The following is a 20,467-nucleotide window of genomic DNA, read 5'->3' as shown; positions in this document are numbered from 1 at the left end:
CAGTTCTTCCTGGAAGCATGGCAAAGAATGGGTCTTTTTACAGTTTTCAGCCACCTGTTAACACACCAAAAGGAGGCAAAACTCATGGTCACGCAACTCACACAAAAAAAAAAGAAATTCAGACAATAATGAAACAATTCACCCTGTTTCACTTGCAGTAGATTGCCAGGTAAATCTTTCCCTTGTTGCTGCATGGACTTGGGTCTGAAGGGCAGCTTAATGAAAGAAATAGCCTCTCAAAAGTGGTATAAGTTCAATTTCAGGCTTGTCAGCCTCAGTGTTCAAGTAAAAATGAAAATCTCTTGAGATTATGTTTCAAACCTTACAAAATTAGATCTTTTACTTTGATAGAACTACACTGAATTACATGATTGGAGACTTTGCTATACATTGAGGATATGAGTTATGCTGTGATCAAATCTGTGGTTTTAATTCACCTACCAAAATGTACTCCTGTATGTCAACCACTATCACCTGAAAGAGGTAATATCTCTTGTTCTGCAAATTTCTTATCAACAGTCTGCATTTGCCCACCGGCTTTGAATTTGTTTCATTGCATTTCAAGCACATGAATGCATTTCTCCAGACTAATGCTGCTGTTTATCAGCCTTGCTTGGCTTACAGGGCAGCTGGCTCCACAATCTATCTGGAATCAAATTAGCTGTTGATAAGATAGTTGTAAATAAGCTGAGCAGGTGAATAGCTGTACATCACATCTGTGCATATCTTGATCTACTGAAAAGTCTGAACACAAGACCTTCCTGAGAAACTTTTCAGAGTAGTTTCTACAGCAGTGAGCCTTGAATAACTGCAGCTACCTATGTGCCTTTGAGAGTGCAAACATGAGCTGACAGCAGTAGGAGGCTTCACTAGCTCCACAGAAATATGTATGTGGAAAACTGGTCATGAACCAGTTCTATGAGGTAACGAAATAGTCTCCTTCGGATAGAAGGCACACTGAGTTGGCACAGACATAGTGAGCCTCAAGCCCCGAGCTCATATGACAGCACAGATGTAGCCTAGAGTTGTGTCCCTAATCACCTGTGATGGTCAATAGTGACAGCTCTCTTCCTTCCCCAAGGAACCTTTCCCTTCTCACCAAGTGACTTGGTTCAAAGGTTTGAAGAAGGGTGCTGCCTTTTGGAACAAAAAAAGCAATGGACAAGAAGTAAGCCCTCTTTTTAAAGCTATAAACTCAGTGTTTTTCTTCCCATCCTTCATCTGGCTTGGCATGATTTCCACACCAAGCCCCTGGCTTCCTTTGTGTTTACAATGTAGAGTTCAGGTTGACAGATCCACGAACAGACCTCTGAACAGCCTCTCCTGTCAGCTGCAGATCCCACAAATTATTTCGCCATTAACTAGCAAACCATTTACAGTCTCCAAAATTACAATACAGTTGCCAATATTCTCAGCTTTAAACCACTAAGTACCTTTCCTTCTCTTCTGCCTTTTAGCTTAACAGGGGGAAAAAAATGCATATAACCAATCTCATCCCATCTGCGGTCCAAGTGTTCATCAAACACCCGGAGTGGTTATAGTTGTATTCCTGGAATTGTTATTCTTACTCACCGTTTTTTTCTCTTTATTTCCCATGTTAGAACTGGAAGTTTGTCCTCATTTTCTGTTTTGTCTCTTAGTCAGCTGTATAAAGAGGCTTTATTTTGGCTTTTCTTTTCTCTCCTCTCTATTTTTATTACAATTCACAGCATGTTGTGCCTCTACTGTTTGAAAGGGTTTTTTAACCTTTAAAACACCTTAATATTCCTTTTGCTGTGGATTTCAGGAGCTGAATGTTTCATGTACTGTCAGTTTCAGATACTATTAATAGCAGCAGTCAAAAAAAAAAATCATAAACAGTTGAAAATTGGGTTCTTGCAACACTAACTTTCATATAATCTAAAAACAAAGAAGATGAGGGAGGCAAAATTGACATAAAGCCCTAAACACAGACTAAAATCAGCCAGCTCAGCCCAGCTAAATTCAAGTAAATGTTGAATGACCAATGTGTCTATGATACGGATGTAATACGCATGACTTTATGATTCTCCAAATCAATGTTCAGTGTGAGGAAAAAAGCCACAGAAAATTAGTTAACATAATCTGGTTTTGTTTTCTCCAAAATATTTGTCAAAACCATGCATATTTGCAAATGTATTCCTGTGTACTCTTGACCATTCAAACCAAGTCAGGACATGCTACATACATGATATGACCTCTCACAAAGCTCCTTCCTGGTTTATGTGCACCTTGACATACAAGCTGTAGTAGAAAACACTGTAGGTGTGGGTTTACTTACAGTTGTGACAGGTTGCTCCCGTGTAGCCCGTATCATTACAATCGCAGTAAAAGGTGGTCCAGGACTGAGAGCATTTACCTCCATGTTCACAGTAGTTGGGTAAACATCTAATTTGAGAGAGTTTTAAAAAATATAATTAATTATAAAGATTTCTGTAAAAACAATGTGCTGTAAAAAAATAATAAAACTGCCTCAAGTCCTCATTCAGGTAAGAGTTTCCTAGGGCTGATTCACTGTATAATACTTATTCCTCTGATCTGCAATTCGCCTCCAGTGGAAGCATCGAAGAAAACAACATTTAAACTATCCAGCAGGTAGATTAAGATCACTCTCAATAAAAATATTCCACCTGTTAGCAATTAAAGTGTCACAAACTTTCTGAGCACAGAACAAGAAAAGTAACAGGCAAAAATGCTATTGAAATCTTGTTTCAAAGGAGAATCCCCTGTTCTCTGATTAAACAGGAACCACTGTTATCAAAATTAGGCTGAGTTACATTTGTGGTAACACAAGCAGCATGCAAATCTCTGAAGTGAGAGGAAAAATACGCTTCAATTATGAGATCTGTACTCTCTCCTCTTTCCCTCATTTTAGTTGCTGTGCCTCTGAAGTATTATTGTTAAACAAATTAATAAAAGAAGAAAGCAGCACAACAGCATGCAGCTCAGGAAGTGAACAGAAACAAAAGCTGTGGGAGATAAATTCAATCTCCAGGACAAGAAGTGAATGCTGATCTGAACTCCCCTGGTATAAATGCACGCAGTGCAATGGAGTTACACCAACCTAAATGGAAACAGATTGTTCTCTTGTTTGCTGTTTCTTTCATTTTTTTTTCTTCTTACTGTATATTAATCTCTTTTACACAGTATGTCTGACTTTTGAAAAATAAGTAACTTGTTTATACTGCTGATTCAGTTGTGATGGGTGGGTGGAGAGGAAACAGGCAACCAATTTATCTCTTACACAACAGAATTCCATTAGGGTTTGCTTTGCTGTAATTTGAGATTCAAAACCCTTTTATGCCCAGAGCTTTCTGTGGTGTTAGTGCTGAAGTCACTGATGCTACCTAGATTTTTGCCAGCTGAAGACATTGTATTGCGGTTCATCTCATCCTTAGAATTTTTTTTGCATATAAGTATGCATTTTGCCTTTAACTGTGGCTTTCAGTCTATTTCATCTAGATTACTTACAATTAAAACCCATTTCATGCATGCAAGCAAAAAACCTGTATGTCCCTAGCAGTCATCCATCTTCACCAGCCTTCTGAGCCTCACCAGCCAAGTTTTCATCAACCTACCTGAGTACAAGGCTGTTTAGAGCTGTCAAGCATTAATAACCCAAAGAAACCTGTTTCTGTGCCCAGAGGCCTATCAGACTAACTTCTCATTCTCAATATGCTCCATGATAGTTCACACAAACATATGTATATTCATCTCAGTGTGAGTCTTGGATTCATTTTAGAACCCAGCTTCACTTGATCACTATTTATACCATCCTACATAAAATTATAGGGATCATGGAAAAATATTAAGATGAAAGATTAATTATTTTTATTAATGTTTACTCAATTATTGCCATTATTTATTATAATACTAGAGGAATAGGGAATGCAAGAAGAAAGTATACTATTTATAACTATCTGTAACATTTTTAAAACAATTATAAAATTTATTACTCTTGTAAAAATCATTGTCATGGCTTCTATTAATCATTGGGCTCAAATACAAAATGAGGAAAGAGTATGGCAATTACATGACTGGTTTTCCAGCTTTTCCAGGGAGCTTTTTCCAGTGCTGTGGAAGAACCTGTTCTTTCTAAAACAAGAAACAAAGGGGAGGGCCAAAACCACTGAGTTTCCCCCACTCTTACAAGTCAGCTATTCTGAGAAGGGATAAGATTCTGTCTTTTAATGGTATGCTGAGCAATCATCTAACAGCCAAACAGGCTGCTGGTGCAGTGACAGCCCAGCCAGCCTCTCTGCCATCACATCTACTCGTAGTAATAGCAAAGTGAGATTTAGAAGCTTTGGGTTGATGCTGAAGAAAGCACAAGCGGCCTTACAGGATGGCACAAAGAGGACCTGCACCCTGCTATGTTCTGGAGGACTGTGACAGCTCCCTGAAACCAGTAGCTCCCCAGCAGCTTCATTCCAGAGGCAAAGCACAGTGGTACACCACCATTGTGGTGATAGATATGAATTTTGCCTGTGAGAGAAGATTTACTCATATTTGTGCTTTGTTTAGTGCCTGCCCTTGCCTCAGCACACTGCCTTTACTTGCTATTTAGTGATAAACATTCATTTGTATCACCTGTACAACAGCAGTAGTTCTATTCACATCACAGGGATGCTGGTGACATGAAACATCTGATGTTAACAGAGCTCTTTGAAGAGGTAAAAAGAATAGTACTGTGTTATTATCACAATTTACATCATCAGTGTAATGGACAAATACGCTTTCTGCCTATTTTAAGCTGCCTTTTATTAATTAATCCAATGCAGTAGAGCTAATTACTAGTAATTTGCAGTTTCCAAAGGCCTGTATGTAAAGGCTTAGCCACATTTATTCCGTTAAAACAGTTTCCTTTAAAGAGTTTACAAAGTTGAAGGTCACTTCTCATTTCTACTTGTCTTGCAAATGCAGACACTTTTTCTTCCCCCAACAATGCACAAAATTCAAGTCAAACAACCATGTAATCTTTTAATGATATTCATAAATTCAGAATTAAACTTTTTTTATTCCTTAGTCTATTTGCCTTAATTAGCACCAACTGCATTGATCTTGTTTTCGGTCAGATAACCAACCCTTCTAAGAGCTTATGAAAAAAATTTCTTTGCAACTCTAATAATTACCATAATCCTATTCTAGCTGAGCAGTTGTGTCTTCATTAGAAGCAAAATTTATCCTAATTGTCAGAGAACTCATATTTAAGAAATAGCTATGATTAAAATTAATCAAGGCATGCCTAAGTCACAGGTTGTTCCATTTGCGAACTGTCACAGATCCTCATGTTGAATAATTTAAATATATGTAATTTAAAATTTAAATTAATATTTTCATTCTAGTGGAAACAAACAATTTTAAGAAAAAAAATAAAAATAAAAAATGCAGTGGTGTCACAGAATGTTTCACAGACAAAAATTTGCAGGAGACAGCCCCTGACCTATTTGCAATTGAAAAGAACAAACAGATCAACTCAATTTTTGTATCATAAATGAGATACTTGGAAGTTTAAGGATTTGCCTAAGACAATTTGTGACAGCCCAGAGACTTGATCTTCCAGATTAGTTCATAGAATATATTGAGATGAAAAATTCTTATTAAAAAAAATAAATGAAGCAAATAAAATTTTCCCTCCTTAAACCAAGCTGGAAAACACATCCCTCAGCCATCTAAGTGAGAGCAATATGCAGAGCCTGCACAAAAGCTTTTGCTGTCCTTAAAATGAAACATTCACCTCCAAAACTGTATGTGTGTTTCCTTTGAAATCACAGGACAAACTGCATAGACATTGCGGGGGGGGGGGGGGGTGGTGTGGAAATTTGGCCCTCTGATAGGAATGATGAAGAAATAACAATGACAAAATTACTTGAGTAGGAAGGCTGAAGGAGTTCTACACATTTGATATTACATTTGACTAGAATAAACCCAGTTGTGAAGGAGTAAGATTCAGGATGGGAACAGTACCAGCCGTGGAGAAAAGCATACAGCAATTGGCAGGACTTTATTATATGGACCTTACAGTTCTTATATGGACTTTACTGTTATTATGTGGTTTCATTGTATTCACACCACACAGTGCGCAGCCTGGACATGCCCAGGCTTGCCATAAATTTGCCTGCTGCCTGCTCCCTGCTTTCCCCGCTCCTCCCCCTTTTGCCAGTGTCCCTATCCTGGTTTGTCCCCTGCTTGTCTGTCTCATGCTCCGCCCTATGTTCTGGCCCTTTTCCCCTCCCGAGCTGACAAAAGACAGCGTGCACGCGTGAATAAAGGATTCTACTTGCACCCTCCCTCCTGTCCCATCCCCTCTTCGGGCCGCGGCACCCAGTGTAGTCAATAAACACCTCTGAGATTTTGTTATAGTCCGCACTACACATCCTGCTAGCACTATTCTCTATCCTTCCTAAATAAACAGGAAAGAAAGGGAACCATCACAGAGAGAACAAAAACAGGTGCACACCCCCTCAATATTAAGACTGTCAATATATATAATTTTGAGACAAGCACTAAATCCCTAAAACTCAACAATGGTGTAGCAAGAAAATACATGAAATTTTAGAAGATTTTCTATCAAGAAAGCATTTGCCTGAATATTATCTCAAATTAATTTTTATTTCAGCATGTTTCCTTATTTAAGGCCAGCAGCTACTTAATGTATCATTAACAAAATATAACATTAAAAGAGATGATTTCATATAGTAGGCATGCATGTATGATGAAACTCCTGGTGTTGCTGTAACAGACTGTATTTTCCTCTGGTAAAATGATGTCTTTCCCCTAAACTCAATAAATTGAGGCCAATTGCAATAACACGGGTTTTGGCCCTGTTGTGCTGAGCCGCAAATTTGGTAAATTCCTTGCCAAAGGTTATTTTTGGGTTCAAGGGGAGACCAGACAAACATTTCGAAGAGAAATCTACCAATGGTACTACATAGACAACATATAACAGCTTCAGAGGTTTACCAAGGAGAAAACTAATGAAGATTAGAGAGCATTAGAAAAAGCACTGCAGAAGAACATCCCATTCTTATTTCTCCCCAGATGACTTTTTGTGGTAAAATAGTGGGCTAAATCTCCTGAACTAAAAGGAGAAAAGAGAACTACCAGAACCAGAGGGAGGATGGGAGAAAGAGTGTATAAAAGCAATATTACAACAGGCTCTAAAAGAATTAACACTCTTCAGACCCTTGATTTTCCTCAGCAGACATTCCCTCCTCATCACCCCACCTTCCAACTTCTCTTTCCTATTGCAACTTTAAAAAGCCAATCAACAACGTATTAAAAAGTCTTTTGGCATACTTAATCTTTTATTTTTAAGTCATCTACGTTTTCTTTCCTAAACTTATTATGTTATGAGATCTCACAGAATACAAAGAGAACAAGAATAATGTGAACTAAGACAATTCTTCTTTCCATGCTGGAAACCATATACTCTATCCCACTGAATGGAAGAAAAAAAAACCTGAAAGAAAAAAAAAGGTATTTCTGTCATCTTAATAACTTGTCACAAAGGTAGGTTTTTCTTCTTTTTGAGATTTGCAAAACTTGATGACTGGACTTCTCAAATATATTATTTCCATTGCTAGCCACCTTGGTTTTCAGAATCTGAACTGGCATACCACTGAGAGACCAATATTTAGAAGATCTGAACATTGATGACAACAGCCCTCAGGCATGACTGGGACAGAACTGTGGGAGGAGATTGTGCTGGGACTGGCACGAGTGAAGGGAAAAGAGCCTGTTGTCTATTCCTTAGATAAAAGGCAATTTTTTTAGGTTTGATTGCTTTGTTGTTAGAACACCTACATTTTTAATAGAGGTAAATGTGCTGACAGTTTGGCTTGGCATCAGCTGAAAGGATTTTATATAAATAAATTTGAAAATGAAAAAAGGGAAACAAATAAACCATCCTGTACAGACAGCTGTTCCATTTAGAATTCATAATTTTACAAAGCAAATGCAGAAAAGCCATCTGCAAGAATCAAACAAACAAACAAGGATAGGATATTATCTCCTACATACATCCCCATATTTGGCCTTTAATTTACCAAGGCATTGCACATTCCATGAATTTTGACTCTAAAGGAATAGCAGTAGAGGTGAACTCTATTCAAGTACCCCCCCATCTCAATTCCACACTCAAGTTGGATTCCAAAAGCCACTTAAGTAGCCCTTTACCCACCTTCAAACTGCCTTCTTTCTCCACAAGGGTCTCACTCAGTACAAATCTCTCTCCCATGCAAGTGGGAATTCCCTACACTCTTAGAGACAATGCTAATTATCTCAAATGTCAGCAACTTTTCACAAGTAGAAATTATTGCAGTTATAAGAAGGAGTTCATCCCGCTCAAACCAGTTCTTTACCTACCACTTACAGGATTTACTGAACGATACTGATCAATCTGAGAAATCTATCTTTATTTTGCTCAGAAACACAGTATTTACACAGACCAGTGATGCTTCATGGGCCTGAACCGTCATTTTCTGCAGCTGGTCTTGCATGTATGAAACAAAGCCACGGAAAACAAAGTTAAGGCAGGGCAGGCAAAACCAACTCACAGCATTATCCAAGTAATCTGAGCATTCATTTTCATTCCCATTAAACAAACACAAAGCCTAGAACGCTGCCCTCTTCTCAAAGGGGGATTTTGCACTCTGACTGCCTAACTTTTCAGGGACTTTGCTCTGTAAAAATATATTCTTATTTTATAACTACCACAGTCCAAGTGCATCTGACAGCACAAAGATCATATACCAGTCTAAGAGCAGGAAATTGTTCTGCATAAGTTTATTACACTTCATTGTCAGTCAGCCCTCAAGCTATCACAGAGAGAAGTACTGCCATTACCTGCATTATTCAGCTAAGTTTAAACATTAGAATAGGTATGAGGAGATGGGGGGATGCTCTTCAGAACTGCGGGGATTTTAATTCCAACACCCAGCTTTGGATGCCTGTGGGTTTGGATTTTTCAAATCTTGCTCAGTTTTTCTGCATCCTGTCCTTCCACCCTAAAACCTGGGTTGTACTGAAAAGATTTCTAAGACTCATACTTCAAAATGAGCTACCTGCAAGGGTTTAATTCCAATAATTTAATTCCATTAGCTAGGATGTCTAATTTGTGATGTAGGTGCATACTTTAGGGAAGGACCCAAGAGGTTCTTCAGCTCTCACAGAACATACTGTATTTCTCTATTTCACTGTCTAGTGATCTTTACAAGGGATTAACACATTATTATTTCCAGTGTTTTGCTTTGGTTTTAGTACAGAGAAAGTGGAAAAAACATAATTTCTTTAAGGACAATTTGATGAAAAAGGCATTTCTAACAGTATTTTAATTTTTGCTGGACAAGCACAAAGTAAATTGTCAGTGTCTTACAAAGTACCAAGTATGAAAAAGGGGAACTTTTTGAAAATTTTCCACAGTTTCCTTAGTCAATATATAAACTGGAAGAAGACACAAAGCTTCATTATACCCTGAGCTATTTGTAAACATGTTCACTGACTCCTAAAACAGGCAAGGGAGACAAAAGGTGAGGGGGGAAATAGTCACTCACAGGACAGAAGTGATCTTTTTAAGATTTTTAAGATGACACAAAAGATCAGAAGAACTATTAACCTGGACCATCAGATCCTTATAACTAGGCAGGACAACTCCTCCTGTATGTAGCATTTAATGGAAAAACCCTAGATCCAGGTATTTCACAATCTGAAGGCATGCAGTACAAATGCTTTGTTTTGTCTGAGGTGGGCAATATTTAAACCAATTTTGGGATTTAACCAAAATCAGAAATGTTTTAAAAAAGGACACATGACACCCCCTCTCTTATGTCTTCAAGTTGTCCCAGCTTTGATCATCAGCCTAACTAAAGGAGAGTAATCTAAAATATTCAACTTGTTGCTATAAAACATAAGCAAAGAGAAAATAATCTGGACTATATAACATAATTGTAATTTCTGAAAAAAAAGGTGCTAAATACTGAAAATAGAAAAACTATAGAAAATTACAAGAATGGATGCCAAATTGTGTGTTGCTTGTTTGTTTTTTTTTTTTAAATTATTCTTTCTACAATACACTGTAGGTATTTAGGTGGAGTTGAATGCAATGTTAAGTGTTTGTTTTTTCAATCCAAGCCTAGGACTCTAACAAATAAAATTAAAACTCACTGGACATAATTAGCCAGGGTATTTTCTCATTTGCATGGCCAAATTAGGGGGGATGGAAGGATCACATATAGTTTGACTTCTGTTGCAGGGAATATGTTAAACCTTGGGTGCAACTTGGGAAACATAAAAAAACCACTGAGCTTCCATTGGATTTATCCTAACACCCTTCACCTGAAATAGTAATTAATTTCCCAAAGGCCCATTTTGACAGTACAACACATGAAGCAATGTTAAGTTCAGCACTAAAAGGAAAAAAAAGTAAAATAAATACTATTTCTTGTAAGTAAAAATTGATAATAAAATCTAATAGAATCTACAAAGGAAATAGGCATAAAGAAGGATTTAAAAGGTCAGCTCTATTTAGAAAGGAAAAAGAACACTTTAAGATAATTTATTTAGAAAATATGATGAAGAATTTTCACATATAAAACATAGGTAGGGATAAAAGGATAGGACTAAGGACAATATTTGTGCTCTGCAACTCAAGCAGTACGGGGGAGCCAACTCCAATGAATCAACTCCGTACACTTCTCCCTAATGAGGTAAACTGCTAATGCCAATCCCATTGTAGTGATGATTGAGTATACCACATGCTGCTCTCTCCATTTGTGTTTACTAGGAGAATTGGAATATGCAGATGAATCTTGGTTTAATAAGGATGGTAACATCAATGTGTGCTTGTGTCTGCCCACTGATGCTACAGAGGTGAAACACTGCCAGGATTCACAAGAAAATATCTGAGATCATGTTTTGTGTTCCTCATGGCAAATCAGTGGAATTCCCAGGATGTTCTACAAGATGCACCATTCGTCCATCTGCTAAGATGGATTCAATGTGAACATTTTTTTACCTTCCCTCCCTCCCCAAGGTCACTTTATGGAACTGAAGTTCCCAGTGTTGCCCTTGACAAGTACTGTCAGTAGTTGCTATAGCAAGGGAAAGGTGCCAGCCAAGGGAAAACAGGACAACTCTGTCAAAGCTTCATCAGTGCAAAATCAACATAAACTGCAGCAGTCAGACTAATGTACCTCAGCAGTTGTAGATGAGGAGAGCAGCACATGCATTTATCTATGCATTCATGCAAACCCGAGCCTAAAGAAAAGCAGGCTCTGACTATGCTGGCAGTTTGTTTATGAATAACAATAGTTCAACATATAAAAGACCTTCCTAATCCAAAGACTACCTAATGTTATATACTCAAGCACAAATCACGTATAGAATTTATGACAATATAACAGTGGGTGTACAACAGTGTGCTTTTGCATCTGCCTCAGCTCTATCTCTGTCCAGCTAAACCGCCAATGAAAAGTTAACTGCTTCAAGCCATTTCAGTCCTGGCAGGAACAGCAGAATCATAAAAAATTTCAGACTCCTTAACAGAGTTTACTCTGTCACGGTGCAATTCTAATACTTCATCCTTTGTGATGGGGGCTGACAAGTTCAAAAGCATTAATGGAACCAATGTCATTGTTATGGGTGTGTGCCAAGAAGATTTGCCTCAAAAGCCTTGGGGAAGCAAACTTTTGTCTAGCACCACCTCGAGGGGCAAAGGAGACTTCCATGAGATGTACCAATTCAGGGGAAAAGAAACCATTTTTCTACTTACAGGGAAACTGTGCTCTTTAGCACAAGGTATCCCAACTGCAATACCTTCTAAGTACTTCTCTTTATAGACTTCAGAGGAGCTAGTAGGGGGAGCTACACCAGATCTTACCCGTTTGTGTACATACAGAGTACGAGGACTCCTGGAAATGGAATTTTCTTCTCTGTGACTAACACTGCAAAGCAGTTTGTCCCACTGCATGTAAGTGCATGAGATTAATCAACCCATGCCTTCAGGCTGCAGGCAACATTGCAGCCCTTGCTGCTGTTATTCCAAGGGGTCCATCTGCAGTAAGAGTAGCAGGCCTTGCTCAGCCCAAAGGGAGCATCTGTGCCGTATGATGAAGGGTTGGAAATCCAGTGTTTCTGGACTGAAGTATAATGATTTTCTGGCACATTTTCCTAATATCCATGGCAACTTTTGAGCTGCAATATCTCTTGAGCCCACATTCCTGCATCTATTCTCTGAACAGAATGCCAACCACAGCAAACAACCAACTCAGCTTCAGGACTGAAGCTAGTATTTCTAGTCACAAAATCTGGCATTTGAGCCAATTGCTGAATGGGAAGTCCCAGAGCTTCTCAACAGTGTGGCCAAATCCTCAGCGTCTGCATATTTGTTTTCCTACCCATTTCATTTATTTTTAAATGAGTGGCTGACTGAGTTTTCCCCAGGCTATGCCTTCCATTGTTTGCCCCCACACAGACAGACCCACACGCCCATTATTACACTGACAGGTAGAAAAAGAAAACACAGCACAGAAAGTATTGGTACTTAGCAAAATTCACAGTCAGATTCTAATATATTTTGAGATTACCACAGCTATGATGTAATATATTTTGGTTTTGAGCAACAGAGGTACAAAGAGCTGGGCACAATGAAACTTTTGATTTAAAAAACAGTGAGGAACTTGAACTTTGTAGTCCTAAGTTTATCACCTCCCTCCAGGCTTGCTTCAGATCAACAGTGCCTGTCCTTCAGTTTCCTTACTCTGACAGGGTCACAGCAAAAATGCTGATGAAATAAGTTCAAGAGCATCCCACTGAACACTTTGCCAGCTTCCAGCCATCTGTGGTTTACGGATTCATGTACGCCTTGCTGACTTTTTCCTTTACATTTGACCTCTACAGCATCTAACAACATCCAATTTGATGTAGTGTAAGATTTGAATTTGCGAGAAACAGCAAATTCTTGTTTATTATTCACCTCCTTCATGCTGCTCCGCATCACAAAACTCTGCCTAGCTTTTTCTTCTCCAGGCTGAAGAGTCTAAGCCTATTTAATCACTCCTTGTAGAGAACAGTTTGTGGCACACAAAAGAATAGAGTGTCAGTTTTAGAAACAGCCATGAGGCCTGAAAGACAGACTTATAGGCTGCGTAGTCAGAGCTGCATACAGAGCCTCCTCTGAGCGGCCCAGAGAGGATGCATTTCTTGGAAAGGGCTGGTCAGGCCAAGGCTGAGGTCAGTGAATACATCCAACTGGATTTCAATTTCATCTTTGAGCAACTGAAATAGAAGTTGCAAAGGGATCAACACATAACTGTTGGCTTGATTAACTAAGTTGGAGATGTTTCTATAGTTATCCATTGCCTCAGTTCCTACCTTCTTCAAATAGCTTACAAACTTCTCACCCTCATTTTCAGTACATCTGAAAGAGAGGCAGACACCTGAACTCCAAGAAGTCATAGGATCTTATGAAAACAGAGGACCAAGCAGAAGGGAATCAAGTTACTTTGCATCAAAGAAAAATCCCTGCTTGAGCTTAACCACCATTCTAGGCATCACAGAATTTGCAAGGAAGATAACCCAAAAAAACCCCAGGGCAATAAATTCTGCAATCACAGCTTCATCTTGCAGTTGTAAAAATGAATCAAGCAAGTTAGGGAAGTGACATATTAGTAAAAAGTGTTGCTCCTTTCCCCTTCATATATATATCTCAGGTTATAAAAAAGCCACCAAACCATACCATGGGCTACACAGTCCCCACTGCAGTACTCACTGCCTTAAAGTGTTTGAGAGATATATCTACTAAATGAGCTTTCTCACAGGTGTGAGATATCCTGAGCTGAATACCTGAAAGATATTTCCCACTTGGTTTTGGGTTGGTTGTTTCATTGTTTGTTTTTTTTTTGTTTGTTTTTTTTCGTGAGCAGTGTTATGGTTGTTGACACTTCAGAACCCCCAAAGCAAGAACAAGACACAGCTGTTTCAGCTGCTGGAGAAGCCTGAGCAAATGCAACAGAATTGCACAGAGCTGGAGGCAACTTGGAAGATCACTCAGTCCATGCTCACACCCCAAGGTAGAATCACCCATACCCATGTTCATTATTTCTCACAGACTCATCCAACTTTTGTAAAGCCTTCCAGTGACAGAAACTTGACAGTCTCCTCGGGCAATCTGTGTCACGGCTGCTTTCCTATACATCTTGGCCAGAAAAGATGATTATTCCCTTCAGTGCTGTAGCAGCCTTTGAGCACCTGAAGATCATTATTCTGCCTCCCCTCACCAATCTCTTCTGGTTGTTACCAAACAAGTTATATTTCTTCAAAAAGGAGTCTCTGCAGCACTGGAGGAAGATGTTGGAAAATTCTTTTAACTTTAGCACAATAGTGTTTGATCCTTATATCCTTATATCCTTAATACTTAGTTTTGTACCATACAGTGCTTAGTAAAAATGCAGAGATTAATGTGGCTTTGTAGTAACTCCCTAATAGCCAGCTATTGCTTCCTTATTTACCTATATCAGTGATTAATATGTACTAGCAGATGCCTTAGTTTTGAGAACAAGGATTGTGTGTCTGAGCAAAGAATGATAAGAGAAATACATTAGGACCTCACCACATATTTGAGGTACTCTCAAGGTGAAGAGATTAATTAGAAGATCTGGAACCATATCCAAATAAGTCCATAGAAATAATTAGCATATATGCATACATTCCAGAAATGTAATGAATATGTAATAGAAATGTAGCGAATGTGTATTAGTTTCATGGATATAACTTGGTCTGTTAGGTTGCTGGGTGTGCACGTTAGGTCAAATGACCCCCATGCATCCAGCACTGAATAAAGTAGTGTTGGCTTTCTAACCTAACAAACTGGTTGGAGAATTTATTTCCTGTTTTTTGGCAACATGGTTAAAGAACTTAATCAACCTGTCTTTGCAAGGCATGTTTTCCAGTCCTATTTCATGGGTTTTTTTCATCAACAGTGGGCCATTCAAGAAACAGTTTGGGTTCTGTATATCTTTATAGAGAACAGAAATCTAGAAGCATGACTGATAACCAAGGACAACTAAATGCCAAGTGGAAGCCCTGGATAGTGTTTACTTTACAATGTTTGCTTATCTCCCTGCTGCTCCTCACTTGGAAACATTAGCACACCTGATTTTTTTACCAGCTGCTTTTTGGTTCAAAATTTGTCCATCTGCCAGTTATGTCAAATTTCAAAATGAAGGCTCTACATAGTAAGGACCTAGTATTTTGGTATTAATGCTATGGTTCAGGGGTCCTGCTTAGATCAGGGGAATGGCATCAAGCATGTTTTCCTCTAAGTTAACAGGATAAAACACTGCATGAAAAAAATAGCAAATGATCTGAGTTTCTGGCGTATCACAGCACTGAATAAACCTCAGGTTAGAGAATTATTATTAGCACTAGAGAAACTAAGACATTTGTTATCATTCTCCTGAAGGAACAGGTTAGGATTTGTCAGTTTGAGATGGCTTAAGAAGATTCAACTCTCCTTTCTGCCCCATGCACACACATCAGCCATAGAAGGGAAGCACTGGCATCTCCAGGGGCAGCAGCCTTTGTGCCTTTCATCAGTGTTAAAAAGACTGAAAGAAGAGATCTGTGCCAGGCACACTGCAGCTGGCTGCTGCACTAGATGCAGCTGTGATTTCTTACCCTGCTGAGTGAGAAGTTTCTGTAACCACATCCCTAACCCATTTTCAGGAGGCTGCTTGACTGGGTCAAGAAATATTTGCAAAGACCATAAAATACTGAAGAGGGAAATGCATTTTTCCATTAGGAAAAAGACATTCTCTTGTATGCTGTTTTGTTTTTTTTCTTCTCTAAACCGGAAATACTTATGAAAGTCTTTCCATTTTATATTTGTAAAGGCTTAACACACGACCTGCAGGTGAAGGACAGGGAGCCTGGCCATACACTTAAACCTAGAGACGTAGTGGAGATCAAGAGAACAGAGTGAATCCTTTCTGTCCTACTGCATCTATGAGAAGCAAATGAATTTTTTATGCTGCTTACTACCTCCCCATCCCTTGACACTGACATCTGCTCTTTAAGGCGTTAAGGGCCAAAGACCAAAAACATTATTCCTTTCTTATTAGACTTTCCTACTGCTCAGATTTTCTCCTGGAAGCTTTAGGTTTAATATGTCTCTCCCAGAAGACGCCTTATTTCCCAAAATACACAGTTCAAAACACCAGGAGTGAGAGATGAATGGTCCCTGTAGCCACGAACTTAAATCTATATCACTCTGAACTGAAAATAAATTCAAAGAGAGTCTGCATTTTTTTTGTTTAGGCCCATATGAGATGGCTTTTGGTCAGAGATGGTCAAAAAGACTGCATCAGTACTGAAAGATATCTCCTTTCCTCACCAACAAAAGGTCTCTGAGTTCTAGGACTTCATGGCACCTTCACTTCCAGACATTTCTGCATTGTTACTTTCTGCTCTGTACCGTGCCTTAAAGGGGAAATGCCAGCATGCTGCAAGAAATTGTATTTTGTGACTTTTTTATTCAGTGTGAAGCAAACAAGCCCTGATGTGCACCTGCCATCCTGACAAAGCAGAAACCCTGAAAAGGTAAAAAGAAAGAGATAGATAAAATGAAATCTATTTCCTTTCAAAAATGGAGCAGACCTCTATGGCTTAGCACAATATTGTCTCAATTTTTCTTTATCTCTCACTGGAACGGGGATAAATGCACCACAGCCAGCTATGATCTCTAACACTTTATAACAGGAGCAGTGTAAGCATCACACTTTTCAATATCCTCAGAAAAGACTGAGCACTCTCTACTTGGTTGTATTTGCACAATCACACAAATATACATACTAAGAAGAAAAGAAAAAAAAATCTAGTTAACGGGATTAGTAGTAGGCAGGCAGTGGGGATAATGCCAAGGGTCCTATACGCATAATGCTACAAGAAAAATTGCGTCATTCTACAGATTCTAGTTTCTGTTCCATAAGGTATTGGGAACATTGGTTTTGCAGGAGCAGCTTTGTCTTGAGGGAGGTGAAGAAGGGAATACTTTGCAGGGCTTGTGAAACAGACACAGCTCTGACTTGAATAGACTGGGGATGTCTCTCCTTGCGCGGGATGTATAACCTAAGGACAATGTCTAGGTACCATACAAGACAATTGCAAGTCAGATATGCAATAACTTGATATGCAACAGTGGAGACATTAGTGATGCTGGCATTGACATGAGGACTAGAAAAAAGAAGTCTCTTAATAGGAGGTGGTGCTAATGGGGCTTCTTCCATCATCTGAACAGCCCATACTGCTGTGTTCAACTCAAGACTGTACAATGCCTTAATGTCCTACTGAAAGCACAGAATACTCGAGGTTTTCTGTGTTATCTGCTGATCTCAGCTCTCACAGATACATCCTGAACTGCCCATTCATCTAGGACCAGAACAAATACAGGGTGGACTCGTTCACAGGATTGCTAAGGCTGCAGGAAACCTCTCAATGTCTCTAGCAAAAGCTGCCTGCTTAAAGCAGGTTCAACAAGATAGTTAAGGTCACTTGTATCTCCAAAAGCATCTTCACTTGGCACTGTCTGCCCAGCCACCAAATGGAAAGAAGGCTAAACTCTGCATATTTTTATGAACAGCCCTATTTTTTGTGTGTACTCTCTGATGTCCCAGGTAATGCCAGGGGCATTTATTTCCAAAGAAATAGTTACTGAAGAATAGAAATAACAAATACAGGGAGACAGAAGGCATTAATGCCAAGTTCACCTGAGCACACATATTGTTCAAATACCAGAGATGAGCGATAGTGAGACATTAAATCTCAGTCCTTCAGATGAAGGTTCATCACTTTATACAGAGAGTCTCAGGGTGTATATGTGTGGTGCGTGTATAATATACTTGCACAACTGGATTCTCTCTCCAAAACATACTGCGGGCATCAATAGTCATCCAAGTTTGTAATTTTTCAAAATAAAGTCATTAATTCTCTTTTAAAGAGTAGGCACAAGTTGCAGTGAACTGCCTAACCACTGCTTTCAGAGCCCAAGTTTGAATGAGCTTGGTCTACAAGACTGTAACAAATAAACTACTTTCTAAATAGAGGATATTCATCAAAAGAGGTTTTTTGCTTAGATAACTAAGACAAACGTCCCATTTACATGGTAATTAAGTTACAGGATTCCCACATGCGCTAAAATTACTAAAACGTGTGCTTTGCAGTGCACACAGCAATAAATCTTATAATTAAGAAAGGCAAGATCACATTTCTTGGAGAAGAGATTTTTACAGATTTTTAATACTCCTTATACAGAGAGAACAAGCAGCTGGATCCTACACAGCTGGAGCCAGATCCCAGCTTTCCTATAGTCCAAAGCCTCTGTGATACAGGGCACCAGTTTAACTACAGTGACTAGTTGAATTACAGTTACTGAAAGTGTCGGACATTTTGTGCATTGAACCAATTTGAAGAATATTTGAAAACTACTCAAGAGTACACTGTCCAGTCTGCAGACTAGACATCAATGAAGTCTTTAGATAGAATCATAGAATCTTTAAGGTTGGAAAACACCTCCAAGATCATTAAGTCCAACTGTTAACCCAGCCCTGCCATGTTCACATCCACATGTTTTTTGAACCATTCCAGGGATGGTGATTCCACCACTTTCCTGAAGAGTCTATTCCAGTGCTTGACACCCATTTCAGTGAAGAACTTTTACACAGCCACTCCTCATATGATTCTCTCTATAGACCCTTCCCCAGATCCACTGCCCATCTCTGGACACGCTCCAGCACCTCACTGTTGTTTTTATAGCGAGGGGCACAAAAGAACACAGGATTTGACAGTGTAGCCTCAACCAGTGCAGAGTACAGGGGAAGAATCACCTCCCTAGTCCTTCTGGACACACTATTTCTGATACAGGCCAGGATGCCTTTGGCCTTTATGGCCACCTGGGCTCACACTGGCTTCTGTTTAGCCACCGTCAAAACAGCACCCTCACATCCTTTTTTTGCTGGTCATCTTTCCAGCCACTCTGCCCCAACCCTGGAGTATTATATGGAGTTGTTATGACCTGAGTGCAGGACCTGGCACAACTGCATTTCAATCTGTTATCTCAAACTTTGCACCTATACTTTGTTATATATTATGCCATAATATAAGCTTGCAGAACCTACAATTTTCAAAAATGACTAGGAGGAACACACTCCACAAATACTTTCATGTTCAGTCTTTCCCCAGCTCATCCACTGGCTCAGGATCAATTTCCTTATTTATTTTCTTTGAACTGAACAACTTAACTTCATGAAATCAATTCTGTAAATTTAACTTCTCTCAAGATTGTGTCCCAGATGTGTAAAACGTATAACATGATTTGGACCACAAAGACCCCAAACATATATCCTTTCTTCTTCCCAACAAAAGCACAGTTATTGGAGTTTTCAGACAAGGAGGGAGCACTGGCCCTTTCACTGAGTGAGAAAGTTTCGGTCTCCACGGTGCCAGTGAGGCTCATGCCTTTCCATGATGAGGAGTATTTCTGAAGTTCAACTCAACACTTTCCCACACCACAGGCTTCTCTCTTGCCCTTCAAGGCACCTCCACTGATACACCAAATCCATCTATAAGACAATAATTTTTGCCAATTGTACATTTTTTTTTTCCTTTTTTAAAATCTACCTTGGTTTCGTGATCATATCTACTCTATAATCTAGTATATCATATCTACTAGATCATAACTACTAGAGATCATGTCTCGTATAGATCTATCTGGATCATATGGTATGGACACACAAATTTAAAGCTGCCCAGAGAAAAGCATTTCAATAAAGTGTTTAAATCTTTACTAGATTACATGAAACTTTTTTTTGTGTGTGTGTGATATTCCACAATAATGGTGGTGTTAATGTAAAACACCACCATTCTTATTTTTAGATTCTTGTCCTAAATAATTTTATGGTGTGATCAGAGATTGATGCTTGTCATCCTTGGTACACTAAAAATAAGGAACATAATTTCAGTAGAACCACAGAGTTACACTGTAGCCTGCACTTGGTGACAATGAAGGCATTGGGGACATCCCACAGCACCTCTGCAGCATGCCAGAAGAATTCCCTTTTGTTTCAACATACAAAACACACCAGTTGGTTTTGAATGGTCTACTTGATTTTAAAAAATCTGTTTTTCCAAGAAAACAACAAAATTCTTCCTCTTAAGTCTCAGGAAAAATGACATTTTAATTCCTTTTATTAAATCAGCTTTATCTTATGAATTTCATCTACCATTTCGGGCACACCAAGTGTGAAATTCACATTCCCCTGAATTCAGTAACCATTAAACCTGGAAAGAGGTTTGATCAGCAAATTGAGTACTTTCTCCATACAAATTAACAAACATGAACATACAAATATGAACATAAAGGCCTCAGATCACAGAGGTTTTGCCCACTTATCAAAAA

General features: G+C 38.9%; 1 protein-coding gene across 1 annotated transcript in view; it reads right to left on the bottom strand.

The window, feature by feature from the left end:
- Positions 1-20,467, bottom strand: part of CNTNAP5 (contactin associated protein like 5) — a 279,536-nt gene that overhangs the window by 102,086 nt on the left and 156,983 nt on the right. The window contains exon 11 of the mRNA XM_018072602.1: positions 2,300-2,406. Within this exon, the coding sequence (XP_017928091.1) occupies positions 2,300-2,406 (107 nt within the window). The remainder of the gene's footprint in view (positions 1-2,299; positions 2,407-20,467) is intronic.

This window comes from Manacus vitellinus, unplaced genomic scaffold (genome assembly GCF_001715985.3).
Source record: "Manacus vitellinus isolate BGI_N305 unplaced genomic scaffold, ASM171598v3 scaffold_22_pilon, whole genome shotgun sequence".
NCBI classification, from domain to species: Eukaryota; Metazoa; Chordata; class Aves; order Passeriformes; family Pipridae; genus Manacus; species Manacus vitellinus.
The sequence above is the reverse complement of the archived record's forward strand: the minus strand, read 5'-3'. Positions and strand labels throughout refer to the sequence as shown.